We start from the raw sequence: 24,054 nt of genomic DNA, 5'->3' as shown, positions 1-24,054 counted from the left end.
CATTAGGTTCTAGAGGCTCTCGGAACTTGCTTTTCTTCATATCCAGTCTAGCTCTTGAGTAACAGGAGCATACTATCTTCTGTGCTGTATCCTGTCTGAAACTGGTCAGTGTTGGATTCTTGTTTTTCCAGTAAGGCTCACACGAGTGATTGTTAGAACAGTAGCAGTTTTTTAAAAAATTTTGCAGTGTTCTTACTTTAACTTTGATTTCTCTTGTTGTTATGTACTTTACTGTTGTGTCACCGTAGCGGATAGAACCGAAGGCCACGTTGTTCCTGTGGTCATTAATGTGTTTATTAACACTCTTCATTCAGTTAACCATGACTGAATGGTTATGGTTGACTACTCCAGAGATTTGTGAAAAAGGTGCTCGATGCACAGAGAATGTCTTGCTGTCATTGTATTCCCTTCACTCAACTCTGCTGTAATTTTATTCATAATAGATGAGACATGAACACAATTTAATAATTTTCCATTCCTTCTATTTAGAAATACTTTGCGGTACTTTCTGCCGCCAAATTACAGGATAACAAAGGAGGAGCTGAGTTCCATGACGCCAGAAGAACTCGCTTCATTCCCTCTGGTAAGATTCCGCTCAATGTGCCGGGTACCTCCTTTAATATGCCTTATTTTTGTCTACAATGCATATATTTTGTTGTCTAGGACTCATCCATTTATGATGTATATCCTACCCTCTTTAGTACTCCCGTGCATTTATCTGGATTAAACATCTGCCATTTATCAGGCCATTTCACAACACATCACCATCACTCTGTGGATTACAAGACATCATAGCAGAATTAGGATATTCAGCCCATCGAGTCTGCTTTGCCATTCCATCATGGCTAATTTATTATCCCTCTGAACCCTATTTTCCTGCCTTCTCCCTGAAACCTTTGATGCCCCAAGTAATCAAGAACCTATCGACTTCCATTTTCAATATACTCAATGACTTTGCCTCCACAGCTGCCTGTAGCAATGAATTCTACAGATTCACTATACTCTGGCTAAAGAATTTACTCCTCATCTCTGTTCTAAATGGACGTTCCTCTAGAGGGAGACCTTTTCATTTCCTGAACTTCCTCCAGACCCTCTCCAGTGCTAGCACATCTCTTCTTAGATAAGGAGCCCAGAACTATTCATAACACTAATTGCAGTCTGACTAATGTCTTAGTAAGCTACAGCATCACGTCCTTGTTCCTGTATTCTAGTCCTTTAGAAGTGAAAGCTGACATTGCATTTGCTGATTGTGTTGATTGCATTTGCTTTCCTTACCACCAACTCAACCTACAAGTTAACCTTCAGAGAATCCTTCATAAGGACTCCCAAATCCTTTTGCAACTCTCATTTTTGAATTTTGTCCCATTTAGAAAATAGTCTACACTTTTATTCTACCCAAGTGCGTGACCATACACTTCCCAACACTGTATTCCATCTGCTACTTCTTTGTCCATTCTCCCAATCTAAGTTCTTCTGCATTCTTTGTTTCGCCTGCACACTTGGCCAGAAAGCCATCAATTCTGGCATTCAAATCACTGATATATAACGTGAAAGGAAGCAGTCCCAACACCGACCCCTGTGGCACACTGCTGGTCACCAACAGCCAACCAGAAAAGGCCCTCCTTTTTCCCCCCCTGTAATACCGTGGCTCTTATCTTACTAAGCAGCTTTTGTGTGGTACCTTGTCAAAGGCTTTCTGAAAATCCAAGTAGACAATGTTAATCGATTCCTTTGTCTATTATGCCTGTTATTTCCTCAACGAATTCCAACAAACATGTCAGGCAGGATTTCCCCTTAAGGATACTATACTGACTTGGGCTTATTTTGTCATGCGCTTCCAAGTATCCTGAAACCTCATCCTTAATGATGGATTCCGACATCTTCCAAACTACTGGAAGTCAGGCTAACTGGCATATATTTTTTTTCTTCAGAGTCCCTCCCTTCTTAAAGCGTGGAGTAACATTTGCAATTTTCCACGCCTCTGGAGTTATTCCAGAATTTAGTATTTCTTGAAAGAACATTACTAATGCCTCCACAATATCTTCAGCTAACTCTTATCAGAAACCTGGGAGTAGTGCATCTGGTCCAGGTGAACTATCTATCTTCAGATTTTTCAGCTTCCCAAGCACCACCTCCTTAGTAATAGCAACTACATTTACATCTGCCCGGCACCTGAATTTCTAGTACACTGCTAGTGTCTTCATTTCTGATGCAAAATACTTAAAAGTTCCTCCACCGTTTCTTTGTTCCCATTGCTACCTTTCCAGCGTCATTTTCCAACAGTCCAATAGCTACTCTTGCCTCTTTCAAATATATAAAGAGTAAAATAAACTTCTGGTATCTTTTTATATTGTTGACTAGCTTTCTTTCCTGTTTCATCTTTTTTCTTCTGCCTCTTAGTTGCCTATTTTTTTTTAAAGATTCCCATTGCTCTAACTTTCCTCTAATTTTTGCTATTCTATATGCCTCTCTTTTTTTCTTTAATGCTGTCTTTTACTTCCCTTGTCAGCCTCATCCTCCCTTTTAGAATACTTCTTCGTCTCTGGGATGCATCTATCCTCTGCTTTCGGAATTGCCGCCAGAAACTCCAGCCATCGTCCCTACTAGTGTCTCCTTCCAATCAACTTTGCCCAGCTCCTCTCTCATGCCTCTGTAATTCCCTTTACTCCACTGTAATACTGATACAGCTGACATTATCTTCTCTTTCTCTTTCTCAGGGTGAACTCTATCACTGCTTCCAAAGAGTTCCTTTACTTTAAGCTCCCTAATCAAATGTGGTTCATTTCACAACACCCAATCCAGAATTGCCTTTCCCCCATGAGATCAACCACAAGCTGCTCTTTAAAAAACCATCTCATAGGCATTCCCTCTCTTGGCATCCAGCGCCAACATGATTTTCCCAATCCACCTGCATATTGAAATCTCGCATGACTATCATAACTTTGCCTTTTTTTAAGATGTCATTTCTATCTCCCATTGTAATTTTCAGTCCACATCCTGGATACTATTTGGAGGCCTGTATGTAACTCCCTTCAGGGTCTTCTTACCCTTGCAGTTTCTTACTCTACCCATGAGGATCTTCCAATACTATGTCACCTCTTTCTAAGGAATTGATTGCACTTTTTACCAACAGAACCACCTCACACCCTCTGCCTAACTGCCTGTCCTTTCAATTAACTCCCAACTGTGATCTTCTTTCAGCCACATCTCCGTGGTGCCCACAACGTAATACCTACCAATCTCTAATTATTTACCTTATTCTGTATACTGCGTACATTCAATTATAACACCTTCAGTCCTGTATTCATCACCCTTTTCAATTTTACTATCATGTTACACTTCAGCATCTCACTGACTGCAATTTTGCCATATCATCTGCCTGTTCTTTACAGTCTCACTACATACTGCATCTTCTTGTATACCATTTGCCTCATCCTCAGCCCCATCATTCTGCTTCCCAAACCTCCTGCCAAATTATTTTAAACCCTCCCCAACAGCTCTAGTAAACCTGCCTGCAAAGATATTGGTCCTCCTTTGGTTCAGGTGTAACCCGTCCTTTTTGTACAGGTCATACCTTCCCCAGAAGATTTCCCAATGATCCAGAAATCTGAAACCCTGCCCCCTGCACCAGTTACCTTAGCCACACATTCATTTGCCAAATCATCTTATTCTTACCTCACAGGTAGCAATCCAGAGATTACTACCCTGGGAGTCCCGCTTTTCTACCCAACACACTATATTCTCTCTTCAGGACCTCCTTACCTACCTATGTCATTAGTCCCAATATGCACGACTTGAGGCTGCTTACCCTCCCTCTTTATAGAATGCTGTGCACCTGATCTGAGACCTGATCCTGGCACCCGAGGTCTGAGACTACCCCTCGCTTATCCACAGCTCTGCCAAGCTTTGTGTCATCAGTGAACACTGATCATGCCTCTTGCATCCACATCCAAAGCTTTTATACATATCAGATATATTCCAAATAGCAAGAAATTTTCGAATGGAAGAAGGACACTACCGTGGCTGACAAGTGAAGTCAGAGCCAAAGTAAAAGCAAAAGAGAGGGCATACAAGGAAACCAAAGCTAGTGGGAAGATAGAGGATTGGGAAGCTTTAAAAACTTGCAGAAGGAAACTAAGAAGGTCATTAGGAAGGAAAAGATGAATTATGAAAGGAAGCTGCCGACTAATATCAAAAAAGATACTGAAAGCTTTTTTAAGTAAAAACAAGGGTAAAAAGAGATTGAAGGTAGATATTGGACCAATAGAAAATGGCGCTAGAGATATTGTAATGAGAGACGCAGAGATGACAGAGGAACTGAAAGCTTATTTTGCATCAGTCTTCACAGTGGAAGACATCTGTAGTATACCAGACATTCAAGAGTGTCAGGGCAGTGAAGTATATGCAACGAAAATTATGGCTGAGAAGATGCTCTGGAAGCTTAATGGTCTGAGGGTGGATAAATCTCCTCTACCTGATGGAATGCACCCTCTGGTTCTGAAGGAAGTAGCTGGAGAGATTATGGAGGCATTAATAATGATCTTTCAAGAATCGATAGGTTCTGGCAAATTGCAAATGTTACTCCACTATTTAAACTATTCAACGATTTGAACTATGGTATTAATGGATTTGTGGCTAAATTTGCAGATGATACAAGATAGCTGGAGGAGCAGCTAGTATTGAGGAAGCAAAACCTGCAGAGAGACTTAGATAGTTTATGGGAATGGGCAAAGAAGTGGCAAATGAAATACAATGTTGGAAAGTGTATGGTCATGCACTTTGGTGGAAGAAATAAATGGGCAGACTATTATTTAGATAGGGAGAGAATTCAAAATGCAGAGATGCAAAGGGACTTGGGAGTCCTTGTGCAGGATACCCTAAAGGTTAACCTCCAGGTTGAGTCAGTGGTGAAGAAGGCGAATGCAATGTTGGCATTCATTTCTAGAGGTATAGAATATAACAGCAGGGATGTGATGTTGAAGCTGTATAAGGCACTCATGAGACCACAGTTGGAGTATTGTGTGCAGTTTTGGGCTCCTTATTTTGGAAAAGATATACTGACATTGGACAGGTTTCAGAGAAGATTCACGAGAATGATTCCAGGAACGAAAGGGTTACTGTATGAGGAACGTCTGGCAGCTCTTGGGCTGTATTCCCTGGAGTTCAGGAGAATGAAGGGGGAATCTTCTAGAAACATTCTGAATGTTAAAAGGCCTGAACAGATTAGGTATGACGAAGTTGTTTCCCATGGTAGGGGAGTCTAGGACAAAAGGGCATGACTTCAGGATTGAAGGACGTTCATTTAGAACAGAGATACGGAGAAATTACTTTAGTCAGAGAATGGTAAATCTGTGGAATTTGTTGCCAGGGTGGCTGTGGAGGCCAAGTCATTGTGTGCATTTAAGGCAGAGATAGATAGATTCTTGATTAGCCAGGGAGGGCATCAAAGGGTATGGGGAGAAGGCAGGGGAGTGGGGATGACTGCAAGAATTGGATCAGCCTATGATTGAATGGTGGAGCAGACTCAATGGGCCGAATGGCCTACTTCTGCTCCTATGACTTATGGTCTTATCAAACACCAATCCATTGGGAATATCTTGAGTACATAAATGCCCAAACTTATTAAAGTTGCTTTCCTATAATTGCTAGCCTGAAAAATGTTTCCTTTTGCTTGCAAATACAGAAAGATTATTTTGAACAATATGAAGAGGGTCTGAAGAATCTCTGCACTGCCTACCAGACCCGTGCTGAAGAGCGGGTCCGAACAACCGAGAAAAAGTTGCAACAGAATGACGCAGAGCTGATGGATGCACAGGAAAAGTTGTGCAAACTGAGAAATAATATAGTGGAGCTTCTGCGGAAAGTACAAGAGGTATCTGTTGCCTGAATGAGTTTATTGTTCAGGGTTATACAAAGATTATTACAAGCATTAAAAACATTTATGTAGCAGTGTGATCAGAGAAAAAGACAGGCGTCAAAACTGGATTTTCAGACGGGTTTAAAAGAATGATATGATTGAGTGGGGAAGGAGGGGAAATAGAAGCAGAATTCAGACCTTAAGCCATTCATGAAAGAGAGCTTATTCCAGTGGTTGGAATTGGTTGGAGGTGCAGGGAGAAAAGTAGAGTAATGTCTCCAGTGTCTTAGCTAGGAGTTCCCAACCTTTTTTATTCATTAATGGAGGGTTCTGTGGACCTGAGGATGGGAACCTCTGAAATCACAATTCTTCAATTTTGAGTGCAGTATTGGAGAGGTGTAAAGATGAAATATGGGAAGGGGAAGCCCTTAATGCTTTAAATTTGAAGTACAGATTAGGGGGCACATGTAGGTTAATGAGAAGAGGGAGAATAATTTGTGAAAGGTAAGAGGGAAGTTTGGCCAGGTAGGGACAGTCTGAGTTGGTTTTGGCACGGGTGGACGGACGTGGACTGTGTCTTTAGAATAGAAGAATACCAATAGATTTCTATAATCTTTCTACAACCTAAATACAAGAGGACGATTTTGAGTGGTATCAACCAGTTAGCTCTACAGGACTTTTGACTGATCAGCTCCTGCTCCAAGTTCTCTTAATTGGATTTAAATGTTTCATCAATGAAGCAAGGGATTTGTAAAAATAATAACAAATCCTTTTTTTTCCCCAAGAGTTTGCACAGAAATTCCCAGTGGTGTACTTAGATTGAAATGCACCTGACTGCCAAAGCTAGGAAAATCCCAGGTTCCTGCAATACGTTATGAATCCTTGTGGAATATGTCGGGTTGTGGCTGCACTTAGTGTTGATGTTGTTTGTTCTCTAGCTTTGGCATTTTTCAACTGAACACTGGTATGCATGTAAAAGATGGGCTGTGGTGACAGAGTGCTGGTGATCTGCAAACAAATTGCCTGGTCTGCCAAATTTGAACTAGAAAAAGAACACTTAATTCTGCCTGGGTAACCTATTTGCCTGTTGTTTCTCACCTTTCCTTGTTGCCCCAGTCACCAACTGGCACTCATCTCACCCCACTCGGACTCTTAATTACCTATCACCTTCATTGGGTCCCAAGGTAGGGTCACAACCTGAAATGATCAACAATTGCTCTCCCCTATAGATTCTGCTCAACCATTAGAAGTCCTCTAGTAGATTTGTGTTGTTGCTCCAGGTGCCAGCATCTGTGTGGATAGATGTGATCTCAGCTTGGCTGCTCTCCATGCCCCTTGGCTGATGAGAGAAGGCAGACTCCAGTCCCCTCCATGACCTGAAGTAGAAAATGCATTTGTGCAGCAGCATCAGGCTCTGTTGCATTGATCTTGTAGTTGGATGGTTTCAGTTTTTGCTGTTGAGGTTCATATTTATATCTTTATTTCAAGGAGCGCTCACTTACCTGCAAGCAAAGTCTATTTGATTACATGGGTTATTGTGAGAAGCACTTTGGCTGCAATAAGCCACTAATAAGTGTCATGCTTTGCTTTAACAGGATATTGAAATTAGCACAGATGACGAGCTTGATGCCTATATTGAAGAACTAATTACAAAAGTGGACTGAAGTACCCACCCCACTCCTCCCCGACATACACCTGTTACAATGTGTATTGGAATCGTTTGGTACACTGCAGCACGGTGGACTAAGTGTAGGCAGTGTTTTAGATAATTGTTACTTCATTTTGAGGTTTTACCTTTAACGTTTTACACCTTGATCAACAAGCCTGTAATTTTGTATTATATTTATTAAAAATACAGTTGTACCATTTTTGCCAGTCTGTTGTGGTCGGCTGTCTACCTTATTTCCTTTTTAAAGGCTTGCCTGCAATTATGCTGGTGTTGAATTGTCAGGGTTTGTCTTTCTGTTTTGGCATGGTTTTATTTATTACCAACACAGCAGCACATTCTTCACTGCAACTGACCTTTGTAGATGCAGGGTGAGTGTGGTGCTAGGCCCAGCTGAGACACTGACTTGCAAATTACATTGTTGAGGCTTTTGTATTTAGCAAGAGTTTTCAACCACAATGAGGTGAACAACTTTTGTTTGGGAAGAATCCAAAACAGCTGAGCTACAACAGAAGTGGCTTTGGTCTTTTTTTACTTCTTCTTAAACAGTATCTCTGTTTTGTTCTTGACTACACGCTGTCAAACCTGTTCTGAACCTGCATCTTTTTTTTTAACTTTTGTCAGGGTACTTTGATCACTATCCTACTGAATGAGACCTTTCAGTATTAGTCAGGATTCAGGTACATTTATTATCAAAGAATGAAACAACGGCATTCCAGACCAAAATTGAGTCCTCAGATCTGAACGCCAGAGTAGGCCCAAAGCCTCACTTATCAAATTAGCATGCATGAAGCACAGCAGCTGGGGCAGTCTAGTGTCAGGTTGCCATAGAAGTGTGCAAGATTCGAGACTCAAACTGTAAATAATACTGCACAAGTAGATTAAACATAGTGCATTTAATAAAGATTATTCACACAACTTCGAGTAGAAATTCAAAAATATTTGCAAAGTTGTCAGGAATAAGTCTATAAAATGTTTGTTAAAAGAATGTTCACACCTTCGAAGAAGACCGTTTAGAAAATTTGAATGACAATTAATAAAACTTGAAAGCATCTTAATGAATTTTGACTGTAGTCTGACCCTCCATCACTGAAGACGGATGAAAACTAGAGAATATATTCAAATTCCAGCTCAGGCACTGAATGAGAAATTTTATTTTGGTTTGTGACCAGTGGTCCTGCTGGAACTGCTTCGATATTGTACGGGAAGGTCTTATTGGAGTTTTGTAGATAAATGGATTCTAATAATACTTTGAAATTCTTCAATATACAGTATGATAGCCCCAGACCCTGCCTTATCCTTCATTTTTATATAGTAGAAGCCACTAAATTACCTTCATGCGTAGATGTTGGTAGAACAATGAGCCAAGAATCTCATTCTAAACAGTCTATTACTATTTTACATTAACTACCCAGTAGTACCTCAAAACCGATTTACCATATCAAGATCTGAACTTGGTACAGGGGCAGCACCAAGTTGGGAAGCTTAGTTAATTAATATCTGCAGCAATAAACTGTAGCGAGAGAAACAGTCAAGTGTTGCAGGCCAATGACTCCACTTCAGAATTGAAGTGAGAAAATACATGTTTTAAGATGAGAAGGCCTACAATAGGCTGGGGACCAAAGTTATCAAGGCAACAGTTACTTTAAATTCCAGCAGCTGGAGACAAAGGAGGAAAACATCTTTTCCTGAATTTGAACTGAGTCAGAGACTTGGATTATGCGCAAATAGAAGATGAATTGTTGTCCTCAATCTTAATGGTATTAGTCCATAGCATAAAGAAGGATGGTAACCCCTGCTTTAGGCAGGCACCAAAGAGGTTAGAATGAAATGGAGAATTGAAGTGACCAACGTCAGCAAATTTAAAATTACTGCCGTAGGCCAACCTGAGCTGTTCTACAGCATCGACACCCAACATGCAATTTGTAGGAGAGACCTTAATGTTAGCAGATTTTATTGGCTCTGCTGTTCTGTTCTGCCATCGTCCGGAAAGCAAAAGCTTCTAACCTTATCCAGTCACTTTTTAAAAGAACTAAGTATTGATCACAACAGTTCAAGAAAAGCAGCTTGCTCATGCGGGGACAATACAGAATGGGTAACAAATGGTCAGCCTACTAATGCACATTTTGGTAGTGGATAAATTGCTGGTTATCAAATCATTTACAAAAAAAAATCAAGGATTATCTGTTTTTTTATACAATGATACAAGTTTTCCCAGCAGTACATCAGTTAACTGCAGAGAACTGGGGAGGGATCAGGGGCCCTGCTGTGTCCTGTTTTTTAAACTTTTATATCCTGAATCTGGCAATAACTACCCCAACCAGCATTGAAATTCCAAAATTACATAAACAACATCTACAGTTAAAGTGTATATAGTTTTCATATCAAAAGACATACACTGATCTCTAAGAAAGCCCTGTCCTTGTTAATGTATTTCTAAACCAACTCTGGGTTTTCCTACTTTCTTCTTTACTGCTCTGACATGATCACAGTCAGCCCCACTTTTGCTTAATTACAAATCCCCCAAAATCAATCTTTCCTCTTACTCCTGCATTGTGTGCTGCTTTATCGGGGTTAAATCTATCCAAATTATAACACTCCACAGTTCTATTTTCATTCCCAAGGTTACGTCAAACACATTTTAAGAACTATGCATGTTCAATTATTCTTTCTCGGTTGACAGAAGAGTGAAAAATTAATACCCCCATTTGCCACTCATGTACAGTTGAGAAATCTTTGGGCTAAGATCTGCTGCCACTGGAGAGGATCCAGAGGAGGCTCATGAGAAAGATCCCAGGAATGAAAGGGTTAATATGAGAAGCATTAGATAGCTCTGGGCCTGTACTTGCTGGAGTTTAGAAGAATGGGGGGAATCTTATTGAAACCTATTAAATATTGAAAGATGTGGAGAGGAAATTTCCTACAGTGATGGAGTCTAGGACCAGAGGGCACTGCCTCAAATTAGACGGGCATCCATTCAGAACAGAGGTTAAATATTTCTTTTAACTAGAAGGTGGTGAATCTCTGGGATTCATTGCCACAGATGACTGTGCAGGCCAAGTTATTGGGTATATTTTAGAAGGTTGACAGATTGCCTAATCAGGGCGTCAAAGGTTACGGGGAGAACAGGGTGAGGGATAATATATCAGCCATGGTGGTCTGAAAGCCCTAATACTGCTCCTATGTCTTATGGTCTTAAACCAGGGCTCAAGTTACTCCAAATGATTGGTATTGAAGACTATTTTTTGAACTAATGGGACTGAAGGGTGAAAATTCTCCAATTTATGGTGACATGCACACTGGAATATTAAACACAGTGCTTATGGCAATATTGGTTATTATCTTCCAAAATGCCACAGACTCCAGAACAATTCCCCACAAATTAAACGATCAAAAAAATAGAAACGCTTTCAATTGTGAAAGAGTGAAAATGTTGGTGTTCAGTGGGACACTCTGTACACAATTTACTGAAAGTTGACATCCAGGTACAGTCTCAATCCTGATGGCAGATGTTTGGCTTTCACTGTCATCTTGAGTACAAGAGTAGAAACATGTTGCTCCATGTTATACAACTCACTGTCAGGACCATATTTGAAGAGAGTTAAATCGGTCTGGTCTCACTAAAAGTACTGAGCTCTCTCAGAGCTTACTGAGCCCTGGTTTTCATTCCTGACCTGAGATGCAGTGTGGAGTTTGCACGTTACCCCTTCGACTGTTGGGGTTTACTCCTCCACTGGTCCTAGTGCTCTGAGATCTTCCTCGTCCTGAAGATGTGCTGATAGGTTAACTGTGCTGAACTGGGAAGAGTTGATGTGTACATGACAGAAAATAGGTATCAAGGAATTAGGTGCTGCTGGTGGAAAAGGAAACTAATAAGTGCAAACCAAGAGCTGGCACAGATTCAATGGGCCAAATGGCCTCCCTGTGCTGTGGGAATATATGAAAATAGAGGATGATACATTTTCAATCACAGAAGTGCAGCAAAAGGTTCACAAGACTAAATCCTTGGGCAATAAGTCTGTCTTGAGAGAATTAAGCTGAATTGGGTGCATACAAATTTCAAAGAATGAATTTATCAAAATGTACAATTTTTTTGTGCATCACAGAGTGGATACAGACCACTCTGGCCGAGGTACTTAAGACAGCGGAGAGAATCTCAGAGCAAGAGTTATCCATTCAGGATCTCTTCACCCAGGAGGAGGTGAATCTTGGGTTTCTCTTTCCAAGGGCTGTGGAGGCTTAGCTGTCATCTACGTTCAAGGTGGACCAATAGATTTTTATGATAGCTGGGGGTATGGGGTTAATGGAGAAGAGTGGTACTGAGGTGAGCGACTGGCCACAATCTCTCCAAGTGACAGTCCACTCCTTTTTCCAGCTCTTTAATTACAAATCCTTCTCCATTTGGCTGTACAGGGCTGGGAGTTGAAATACAGGACATGAACATGCATTTGAAAGGACATGTGCTCTCTGATGCTTAAGTTAGCTAACTAGAAGCAAACGTGAGATGTATCCCTGATCGGGACGTTTAAACAAAATCCTTCATTTTCATCTATCAGTTTTGTAATTTGGAGAATACAGGCCCTTCAGCCTGCGATATAGTGCTGACTTTTTAACCTACTCCAAGATCAGTTTCCTGCCCATCATTTTTAAAAAGCTTTTATTCTCTTGCTTTGGGCTCTTTGACTGCATATGGATTATATTTCTCCAATACAAAACTCACGGACCAGAAAGCCCTTCAGTACCACATGATGGTCTCACTGGACGCAGTAGGAATCCAGCGGAACTTACTCACCCTTGTGCCTTTACATTAATGTTACTGACGTACACTGGTCAATTAAAGTTCATATACAAGTGCTAAAGTATTAAAAGGGAAGATAAATATAATGAAATATTGAGCTATTTTATTTTGCATTCAAGTCTATAAAAATTAATTTTCTTTTGTGCAATCTAATAATAATTACTGTGCAAAGTCTGATTCTGTATAAATAGTGGAATGGTCACAGTTACACAGGCCTTTTCTGCACGGTCCCAAGTAGTACCTCATTCCTCATTCGAAGTGTTACGGAGTGCAAATTTTCCAATGCTTTCCTCGACTTCCTCCTTAACGGAGCGTTTCCATTCCAGGACGTCCTGCTCCAGTTTCTTCACCTCGCTGATGATACGGTCTTGCCTCTCCCAGAGTTGAGAGAGCAGCATCTGTAGATTTCTGTGCATCTGCTGGATCTCCGAGTCGGCACTCTGCAGGAGAGGGCAGCTCGGAATCTTTCTAGCTGACAATCTGTGACCTTGCATATACTGTTCAAATTCCTCGTGGGTGATATTGAGAGACGGTCCATTCAACTTCTCGATAAAGGTGACAGCGCAGCACTGGAACACAGAATTTAATGTTATCCAGAGATACAATCTCAAAATAGAAAAAGAGCTTCCTTTAACTTTTTTTTTTACTTTGCACGTTCTCACAATGCGCTGGAGGAACTCAGCAGGTCAGTCAGCATCAGTTGAAAAGATTAGTCGACGTTTCGGGCCGAAACCCTTCGTCAGGACTGAAGGAAGAACTTTGGGGAGGGTTTGAAGAATGCTGGTAGTTGGAAAAAAAACAGTAATTTTTAAGACAAAGGGGTGGGGGAGGGGAAGCAGGGAGGTGATTGGCAGGAGAACAATGTGCAGTAGTAGAAGGAGGCGGAACTATGAGGGAGGTGATGCGAAATAGGGATAGTGGAAGGGAGGGAGAGGGAATTACCGGAAGTTGGAGAATTCTATGTTCATACCAAGGGGCTGGACACTACCTAGACGGTATATGAGGTGTTGCTCCTCCAACCTGAGTTTAGCCTTATCATGGCAGTAGAGGAGGTCATGTATGGACATATCCGAATGGGAATGGGAAGCAGAGTTGAAGTGGGTGGCTACCGGGAGATCCTGTCTGTTGTGGCGGACGGAGCGGAGGTGCTCGACGAAGCGGTCCCCCAATCTGCGTCAGGTTTCACCGATGTAGAGGAGGCCGCACCGGATGCAATAGATGACCCCAACGGACTCACAAGTGAAGTGTTGCCTTACCTGGAAGGACTATCTGGGGCCCTGAATGGTGGCAAGAGAGGAGGTGTAGGGACAGGTGTAGCACTTACGCTTACAGGGATAAGTGCCGGGTGGGAGATCCGTGGGGAGGGACCGATCCCTGCGGAAAGCGGAGGGGGGTGGAGAGGGAAAGATGTGCTTAGTGGTGGGGTCCTGTTGAAGGTGGCGGAAGTTGCGGAGGATAGTGTGCTGGATCCGGAGGCTGGTGGGGTGGTAGGTGAGGACAAGGGGAACTCTGTCCTTGTGGTGGTGTGAAGATGGGGTGAGGGCAGAAGTGCGGAAAATGGAGGAGGTGCGGGTAAGGGCATCTCAGCATCACACCTCAGCCGCTAAACTCATAATTCCCACACCCCGTACCGCTTGGTTTTACCTCCTCCCAAAAATACACAAGCCTGACTGAACCGGTAGACCCATAGTTTCTGCCTGCTCCTGTCCCACCGAACTTGTATCTGCCTACCTGGACTCCATTTCGTCACCCATAGTTCAGTCCCTCCCCACCTACATCCGGGATACATCCCATGCCCTCCACCTCTTCAATAACTTCCCAGTTCCCAGGTCCCAACTGCTTCATTTTTACTATGGATGTCCAGTCCTTATACACCTCCATTCCCCATCAAGAAGGCCTCAAAGCCCTCCGCTACTTTCTGGACAATAGACCTCACCCGTTCCCCACCACCACTACCCTCCTCCAGTTGGCGGAACTGGTTCTCACACTTAATAACTTCTCTTTTGGCTCTTCCTACTTTCTTCAGACTAAGGGTGTAGCTATGGGCACTCACATGGGCCCCAGCTATGCCTGCCTCTTCTTTGGTTATGTGGAACAGTCTGGGCTCCAAACCTATTCTGGTACTGCTCCCCAACTTTTCCTTCGATACATTGACGACTACATTGGTGCTGCTTCCTGCACCCATGCTGAGCTCGTCAATTTCATCGACTTTACTTCAAACTTCCACCCAGCCCTCAAATTCACTTGGTCCATCTCGGACACTCCTCTCCCCTTTCTCGATGTCTCGGTCTCCATCTCTGGAGACAGACTGTCCACTGACATCTTCTACAAGCCCACTGACTCTCATAACTACCTCAACTATACCTCTTCCCACCCCACCACATGCAAAAATGCCATTCCCTATTCCCAGTTCCTCCGTCTCTGCCGCATCTGCTCCCAGGATGAGGCTTTCCGTTCCAGGACATCTCAAATGTCCTCTTTCTTTAAGGATCGTGGTTTCCCTTCTACCATCATCAATGATGCTGTCACCCGCATCTCCTCCACTTCCCGCACTTCGGCCCTCACCCCATCCTCCCGCCACCACAACAGGGACAGAGTTCCCCCTGTCCTCACCTACCACCCCACCAGCCTCCGGATCCGGCACATTATCCTCCGCAACTTCCGCCACCTTCAACAGGACCCCACCACTAAGCACATCTTTCCCTCTCCACCCCTCTCTGCTTTCCACAGGGATGGGTCCCTCTGCGACTCCGTGGTCTACACGTCCCTCCCCACGGATCTCCCACCCGGCACTTATCCCTGTAAGCGCAAGTGCTACACCTGTCCCTACACCTCCTCTCTTGCCACCATTCAGGGCCCCAAACAGTCCTTCCAGGTGAGGCAACACTTCACTTGTGAGTCTGTTGGGGTCATCTATTGCATCCGGTGCTCCCGGTGCGGCCTCCTCTACTTCAGTGAAACCCGACGCAGATTGGGAGACCGCTTCGTCGAGCACCTCCGCTCCATCTGCCACAACAGACAGGATTTCCTGGTAGCCACCCACTTCAACTCCACTTCACATTCCCAGATATGCCCATACATGGCCTCCTCTACTGCCATGATGAGGCTAAACTCAGGTTGGAGGAGCAACACCTCATATACCGTCTAGGTAGTCTCCAGCCCCTTGGTATGAACATAGAATTCTCCAAATTCCGGTAATTCTCTCCCCCTCCCTTCCTCTATCCCTATTTCGCATCACCTCCCTCATAGTTCCGCCTCCTTCTACTACTGCACATTGTTCTCCTGCCAATCACCTCCCTGCTTCCCCTCCCCCACCCCTATGTCTTAAAAATTACTGTTTTTTTCAACTACCAGCATTCTTCAAACCCTCCCCAAAGTTCTTCCTTCAGTCCTGACGAAGGGTTTTGGCCCGACAGGTCGACTAATCTTTTCAACTGATGCTGACTGACCTGCTGAGTTCCTCCAGCACATTGTGAGTGTTCCTTTGACTACAGCATCTGCAGATTATTTTGTGTTTACAATACTCTGCTTGCTGAGATTTTTTTTTACCCCAATTAAAAATAAAATCAATGGTAAACAAACTAGAAGTTTCTAGAAATTGTTCCCTTTCACTGTTTAAATATTTATCTTATCATTACAGTTTATATGACAAAGTAAATGCTTCTTGCTGAAAAGTTCAAAGTAAATTTATTATCAAAGTACATATGTATCACCATATACAATCCGATTTCATTTTCCTGTAGGCATACTCAATAAATCTATGGCATAATCATAACAGAATCAATGAAAGACTGACCAACATGGACATTCAACCAGTGTGCAAAGGACAACAACCTACAAATACAAAAAGAAATCATAATAAATATCAAGAATGTGGTTCTGAAAGCGAGTCCATAGGTTGTGGGAACATTTCAAAGATGGGGCAAGAGAGGTTATCCCCCTTGGTTCAAGAGCCTGATGGTTGAGGGGTAATAACTGTTCCTGAGCCTGGTGATGTGAGTCCTGAGGCTCCTGTACCTTCTTCCTGATGGCAGCAGTGAGAAGAGAGCATCATCTGGGTGTTGGGGGTCCCTTATGATGGATGCTGCTTTCCTACAACAATCCACCACATAGACATGCTCAATGGTGTAGAGGGCTTAAAGGCTGATTTATACTTGTGCGTCAAATGTACGCTGTAGGTATCGCGTACCTCCCCAAAAATGTAACTCCTGCGTTGCGGTGACACAGACCGCAACAACTGTGATTGGTCCGCTTGGTAGCATCGCATTTCCTCATACACATTTCCGGTTGCTTTTTTCCCCCATGTCTGTACACCGATGCAAAATAAACGGTTGGAGACGACGAACCAAATTGTCAAATCTACCTGCCGACATCCGAAAATATTTGAAATTCATTTCCTCGTCCATGTCTCTCACAAAGAAACTCAACACAATGGCATAGAAACCCCACCTCCAACTAGCGTTTTGGCGGTGAATTGCAGAATGACGCAGACATAACTACACATGCTCACTACCGCGTAGGGCTACGCAGAAGTATAAATCAGGTCTACAGCGTAGCCCGTACGCACAAGTATAAATCAACCTTTATCTGTAATGCACTGGGCTGTATCCACTATGTAGCACTTTTCTGTTCAAGTGCATTGGTGTTTCCATACCAACCTAAAAGCACACCTTGTTTCGAACATTTGTCAACTCTCCCCTCAAAGATGCAATGACCTTTCGTATTTCTACAATGTCGTCCCCATTCCTGTCAACGTACAGACATCTCTGCGTTCGGTGACGACTGAGTGGTGCAGGGGGACAGTGCTGTTGCCTCAGCTCCTGTGACACAGGTTCAAGTGTGGGCACTTGTACCACCCGTGGGGAGTGTGCCATGTTCTCCGTGTGACTGCGGACCCCTCCCTGGACAATCCATTTCCCTCCCACGTGCCCAACACTGCACTGATTAGCAGGTGAACTGCCTACTGTAAATGACTCCTAACTGAAGTGACTGGGGTGGTGGGGGGGGGGGGAACTGCTTTGTATGGACACGTGTGGGAGAACAGTTTTAAGGATACAAGTGGGGTGGTGCAGTTAACTGCTGAGAGGCACAGGCTTGGGGGCTGAATGGTCTCATATCATAAAGAAATATTAAATATTCAATCAAATAACCCTCAGCTTTCACTCGTTCCAGATGACAGTATAATGTACTAGCCAAGAGAGACATTTACTGCTCAGGCTCTCAAACTGTGGGAATCTTAAGCCAAGTCACAACCCAGAGGAGAAAATCACCTCCTTTGATTGGCAAAAAGCCATGGTTATGCATCAGCTATCTTTCCATAACACTGACAGTGATGAGACAAGCATGAAACTTTTAGAAAGTTTCAAATATCTCACCAACCTCCCCATTCCATCTCAAATTCCACTCCTGACTGTATCCCAGAGGATGTACTGAGCTCTTCTTGGTACATGTACATCAGGACATATCGTGAAATGCATCATCGACCATTGCAATTCAAACATGTGCCAGGGCGGCCTGCAAACGTCACTATGCTTCTGCCAGCAATATAACATGCCCTCAATTTACTAACCCTACGCCTTTGGAATGTGGGAGGAAAATGGAGCAAACCCACACGATCACAGGAAAGTGTACAAACTGATATACAGGAGGTCACAAAAGGTGCAGCTCAAGTATTTTCACTTCCAAATAAAGTTCAAGAAGCATGAGGCAACATTGCAATCTAAAACTTTGGTGAGACCACACCTGGAATATTGTGTTCCATTCTGGTCGCCTCGTTACGGGAGGAATATTGACACTTTAGAGAGGGTGCAGAGGAGATTTATCAGGACACTGCCAAGATTAAGAGATTTAAGGTTGAGTGAGTGAGCAATTGTGGAACGAGCTTCCAGCAGAAGTGGTTGAGGAAGGTTCGATGTTGTCATTTAAAGTTAAATTGGACAGCTATATGGACAGGAAAGGAACGGAGGGTTATGGGCTGAGTGCAGGTCAGTGGGACTAGGTGAGAGTAGGAGTTCGGCACGGACTAGAAGGGCCGAGATGGCCTGTTTCCGTGCTGTAATTATTATATGTTATATGTTATACAATTTTTTCCTTTCGAGTAAGGAGCATAAGAGATGACTCGATAGAGGTGTACAAGATAGTAAGCATAGATCAAATGGACAGCCAGCACCTTTTTCTCAGTGGGCAGTGGTTCCACATGGTTGGTAAAGTGATGGAACTTGGAGATTGTGGAGAAATGTGCCACACACTGTGTTCTACTCACTGATAAGAGCAATTCTGAAGATCAGGGAGCTGAATTTAACAGGTTGCTGAAGTTAGTGCTGTAAAACAATTATTCTAAGTTGGAGGCAAGGTGGAAGCATTGATTGATTGGTTGCAGTTTGACAGTAAATTTTACGACATGCCGGTGAGACTAAACCTGGTTCTGATTCTCAAAGCTGATGGGAGCTGTGTCCTGCTCCAAGTAAAAGATCACAGTCACGGAATGGGAAGGAAAAACTACTAAACCAATTAAAAAGCAATAAATTCACCAAACCAGAGCACCCAGTGACAGAGATCACTGCTACAATAAATCATCAATGGTAACAAAATCCAAGCCTGGGTCTAGAGGAGGTCATAAAAAAAGGGCTGCTTAAACACAAGCCTTCTCACTTCTTTCAAGTAAAATCCTCATCTCGTTAGTCGGGGGACTGAGTTCAAGGTCTGGGCTTCCTCCGCCCACTCTGCCCGATGCAGACGTAAATTAGTAAATCCCTTACCAGGTTGGTGAAGTAGTAACCTGCCTCACCGGTCATCAGCCGCTTGGGGTGACAGAAGCGGATAATGTACTGGATGTTGGAGTGCAGCCGGGGAGGATTCACCTTCAACACCAGGTGAATCAAAGTGGAGAGGAAGTCATCTGCGGCTGCTGGCTTCTCAATGGAGATCTGGATTGCACAGAAAATGTGCCAGCTGCATTTTGAGATGCAGGCCAGCTTGTCCTGAGGAGCTCTCTTGGAATCCAGCTTAACAATCGCTAATAAAACATTTGAGAGAGAGAGAGAGAGAGAGCATTTAAATTTGTTTTGCCCAAATGCAATTGGTCCTAGTCTGCAGCTTCAGAACACACCAAAATAACCCTTCATTATATTACAATCTGTCACTTGGACCCAAATGGCAGACTTTTGGTTCATCGTTCCCAGAGCATCTCTCTGTGTCAGCCCTTGGTTCGAGGTGGGATTGGGACTCAGTAGACCAGGATACACAACAGCAGTCAAATTAAACAGCATCATACACAAATCACCTAGGGACACGAGACACAGGAGCAGAACTAGGCCGTTCAGCCCACTGAGTCTGCTCTATCATTCGATCATGGCTGATACATTATCCTCCTCAACCCCATTCTCCTGCCCTCTCCCCATGACCTTCCACGTTCCTAATAATCAAGAACCTATCAACCTCCACTTTAAATATACTCCATGTCTCAGCCTCCTCATCTCTGGACATCCTTCTGTTCTGGGGCTATTCACTCTGCTTCTGGACTCCCCCACTACAGGAAACATCCTCTCCATTTCCACTCTATATAGGCTTGTTAATATTTTCAGCAATACAATCCCAGAGCCATCAAACTCTCCAAATATACTAACCCTTTCATTCCCAGGAACAACCAACACACAAAAGCATGTGCTGGGTCTCAGCCTGAAACGTAAACCATTTATTTCCCTCCAAAGATGCTGCCTGACCAGCTGAGTTATAGAGTCTGAGAACAGCACAGCACAGAAACAGGCCCTTCAGCCCATCTAGTCCATGCCAAACTATTAATCTGCCTAGTCCCATTGACCTGCACCTGGACCATAGCCCTCCATTCCCCTATCCAAATTTCTCTTAGTGATGAAATCAAATTCGTATCCACCACTTCCACTGGCAGGTCACTCCACACACTCACCACCCTCTTAGTGAAGAGGATCCCCCTCAACCCACGAGCTCTAGTTCTAGTCCCACCCAACCTCAGTGGAAAAAGCTTGCCCGCATTTACCTTATCTGTACCTCTCAAAACTTTGTACACCTCTATTAAATCTCCACTCATTCTCCTAAGCTCCAGAGAATCAAGTCCTAACCTGTCCAACCTTTCCCTATAACTCAGCTCCTCAAGTCCTGGCAGTATGATCGTAAGTTTTCTCTGCACTTTTCAACCTTGTTTACATCTTTTCTGTAGGTAGGTGACCAAAACTACACACAATACTCCAAATTAGGCCTCACCAACATCTTATACAACTTCAACATAACATCCCATCTCCTGCACTCAGTACTTTGATTTATGAAGGTAAATGTGCCAAAATCTCTCTTTATGACCCTACCTACCTGTAACACCACTTTCAAGGGATTCCCAAATCCCTCTTTTCTACTGTCCTCCCAAAGTGCAACACTTCACACTTGCCGGCATTAAATTCCATCTGTCATTTTTTCCCAGCTGGTCCAGGTCCCACTTCAAGCTTTGATAATCTTCCTCACTGTCCACTACGCGCCCAGTCTTGGTGTGGTGTCATCCACAAATTTGCTGATCCAGTTTAATACATCCTCCAGACCGTTGATAGAGGTGACAAAAGGACCCACAGCAATCCCTGAAGTCACAGGCCTCCAGTCAGAGAGGCAACACTCTACCACCCCCCTCTGGCTTCTCCCATGAACCCAATGTCTAAACCAACTTACTACCTCATCTTGAATGTCAATTGACTCAACCTTCTTGACCAACTTCCCATGTGGGAACTTGTCACAAAGGCCTTTCTGAAGTCCATGTAGACAACATCCACTGCCTTGCCTTCATCAACTTTCTTGGTAAGTTCCTCAAAAAAAACTCCTGAGATTAGTAAAACACGACTTACCACACACAAAGCCAAGTTGACTATCCGTAATCAGACCCTGTCTATCAAAATACAGATCAAGTACCCCTTATCCAAAATGCTTGGAGCCGGAAATGTTTTGGACTTTTTTCAGATTTTGGAATATATAATGAGATAGATCGGAATCACCATCATTTCTGACTCTGAATTCAAGTGCTACCAGCCTTTACCTCCTCACACATACAGTGGCATGCAGAAGGTTGGGCACACCTGGTCAAAATTTCTGTTACTGTGAATAGTTAAGTGAGTAGAAGATGAACTGATCTCCAAAAGTCATAAAGTTAAAGATGAAACATTCTTTTCAACATTTTAAGCAAGATTAGTGTATTATTTTTGTTCTGTACAATTTTAGAGTGAAAAAAAGGAAAGGAGCACCATGCAAAAGTTTGGCCACCACAAGAGATTTCTCAGATAACTTTTACCAAGGTCTCAGACCTTAATTAGCTTGTTAGGGCTATGGCTTGTTCACAATCATCGTTAGGAAAGGCCAGGTGATGCAAATTTCAAAGCTTTATAAATACCCTGACTCCTCAAACCTTGTCCCAACAATCAGCAGCCATGGGCTCTTATAAGCAGTTGCCTAGCACTCTGAAAATTAAAATAAAAGATGCCCACAAAGCAGGAGAAGGCTATAAGAAGATAGCAAAGAGTTTTCAGGTAGCCATTTCCTCAGTTTGAAATGTAATTAAGAAATGGCAGTTAACAGCAACGGTGGAGATCAAGTTGAGGTCTGGAAGACCAAGAAAACTTTCCAAGAGAACTACTCGTAGGATTGCTAGAAAGGCAAATCAAAACCCCGTTTGACTGCAAAAGACCTTCAGGAAGATTTAGCAGACTCTGGAGTGGTGGTGCACTGTTCTACTGTGCAGCGACACCTGCACAAATATGACCTTCATGGAAAAGTCATCAGAAGAAAACCCTTCCTGTGTCCTCACCACAAAATTCAGCGTCAGAAGTTTGCAAAGGAACATCTAAACAAGCCTGATGCATTTTGGAAACAAGTCCTGTGGACTGATGAAGTTAAAATAGAACTTTTTGGCCGCAATGAGCAAAGGTATGTTTGGAGAAAAAAGGATGCAGAATTTCCATATAACCATTTAACAATTACAGCACGGAAACAGGCCATCTCAGCCCTTCTAGTTCGTGCCAAACTCTTACTCTCACCTAGTCCCACCGACCTGCACTCAGCCCATAACCCTCCATTCCTTTCCTGTCCATATAGCTGTCCAATCTAAATTTAAACGACAACATCGAACCTGCCTCAACCACTTCTGCTGGAAGCTCGTTCCACCCAGCTACCACTCTCTGAGTAAAGAAGTTCCCCCTCATGTTACCCCTAAACTTTTGCCCTTTAACTCTCAACTCATGTCCTCTTGTTTGAAACTCCCCCACTCTCAATGAAAAAAGCCTATCCACGTCAACTCTATCTATCTCCCCCCATAATTTTAAACACCTCTATCAAGTCCCCCCTCAACCTTCTATGCTCCAAAGAATAAAGACCTAACTTGTTCAACCTTTCTCTGTAACTTAGGAGATGAAACCCAGGCAACATTTTAGTAAACCTCCTCTGTAATCTCTCAGTTTTATTGACATCTTTCCTATAATTCGGTGACCAGAACTGTACACAATACTCCAAATTTGGCCTTACCAATGCCTTATACAATTTCAACATTACATCCCAACTCCTATACTCAATGCTCTGATTAATAAAGGCCAGCATACCAAAAGCTTTCTTCACCACCCTATCCACATGAGATTCCACCTTCAGGGAACTATGCACCATTATTCCTAGATCCCTCTGTTCTATTGCATTCTTCAATGCCCTACCATTTACCATGTATGTCCTATTTTGATTAGTCCTACCAAAATGTAGCACCTTACATTTTTCAGCATTAAACTCCATCTGCCATCTTTCAGCCCACTCTTCTAACTGGCCTAAATCTCTCTGCAATCTTTGAAAACCTTCCTCATCTTTCATGAAAAGAAGCCCTCTCCAACTGTTAAGCACGGGGGTGGATCGATCATGCTTTGGGCTTGTGTTGCAGCCAGTGGCACGGGGAACACTTACTGGAAGAGGGAAGAATGAATTCAATTAAATACCAGCAAATTCTGGAAGCAAACATCACACCGTCCGTAAAAAAGCCGAAGATGAAAAGAGGATGGCTTCTACAACAGGATAATGAATCTAAACACACCTCAAAATCCACAATGGACTACCTCAAGAGGTGCAAGCTGAAGATTTTGCCATGGCCCTCACAGTCCCCTGACCTAAACATCATCGAAAATCTGTGGATAGACCTCAAAAGAGCAGTGCATGCAAGACGGCCCAAGAATCTCACAGAACTAGATGCCTTTTGCAAGGAAGAATGGGCGAAAATCCCCCAAACAAGAACTGAAAGACTCTTAGCTGGCTACAGAAAACATTTACAAGCTGTGATACTTGCCGAAGGGGGTGTTACTAAGTACTGACCATGCAGGGTGCCCAAACTTTAGCTTTGGGCCTCTTTTCCTTTTTTGTTATTTTGAAACTGTAAAAGATGGAAATAAAAAAGTTTTCTTGCTTAAAATATTAAAGAAATGTGTCATCTTTAAGTTTATGCCTTTTGGAAATCAGTTCATCTTTTACTCGCTTAGCTATTCACAGTAACAGAAATTTTGACCAGGGTGCCCAAACTTTTGCATGCCACTGTATGTACTTAACTGTAAAAATTAGTCCATACAGTTAATACAATGAAATTATAATCAGGAGAATACCCGAATCAGCTGTTGAACAACAACGAACAACAGCAGCCTTTTAGTCTCCACCTACGATGCTGTGTTTTGATTAAAACATTGTAGTACACTGTATTTGTAT

The 24,054-nt window shown here is 43.0% G+C and overlaps 2 protein-coding genes across 5 annotated transcripts in view; one reads left to right on the top strand and one right to left on the bottom strand.

Annotated features, from left to right (window-relative positions):
* Nucleotides 1-7,722, top strand: part of morc2 (MORC family CW-type zinc finger 2) — a 104,426-nt gene extending 96,704 nt beyond the window's left edge. The window contains exons 24-26 of the mRNA XM_063034173.1: nucleotides 490-583; nucleotides 5,684-5,872; nucleotides 7,453-7,722. Coding sequence (XP_062890243.1) covers nucleotides 490-583; nucleotides 5,684-5,872; nucleotides 7,453-7,521 — 352 coding nt within the window. The 3' untranslated portion in view covers nucleotides 7,522-7,722. The remainder of the gene's footprint in view (nucleotides 1-489; nucleotides 584-5,683; nucleotides 5,873-7,452) is intronic.
* Nucleotides 7,723-7,858: 136 nt separating this feature from the next.
* The window catches only part of LOC134338385 (rab5 GDP/GTP exchange factor-like), a 74,740-nt gene continuing 58,544 nt past the window's right edge, over nucleotides 7,859-24,054 (bottom strand). For all 4 annotated transcript variants that reach the window (XM_063034178.1, XM_063034176.1, XM_063034175.1 and 1 more), the window contains exons 8-9: nucleotides 19,080-19,336; nucleotides 7,859-12,890 (exon numbers count right to left, since the gene is read on the bottom strand). In XM_063034178.1, coding sequence (XP_062890248.1) covers nucleotides 12,564-12,890; nucleotides 19,080-19,336 — 584 coding nt within the window. In that variant the 3' untranslated portion in view covers nucleotides 7,859-12,563. The remainder of the gene's footprint in view (nucleotides 12,891-19,079; nucleotides 19,337-24,054) is intronic.

Source organism: Mobula hypostoma, chromosome 27 (genome assembly GCF_963921235.1).
Source record: "Mobula hypostoma chromosome 27, sMobHyp1.1, whole genome shotgun sequence".
Classification (NCBI taxonomy): domain Eukaryota; kingdom Metazoa; phylum Chordata; class Chondrichthyes; order Myliobatiformes; family Myliobatidae; genus Mobula; species Mobula hypostoma.
The sequence above is the reverse complement of the archived record's forward strand: the minus strand, read 5'-3'. Positions and strand labels throughout refer to the sequence as shown.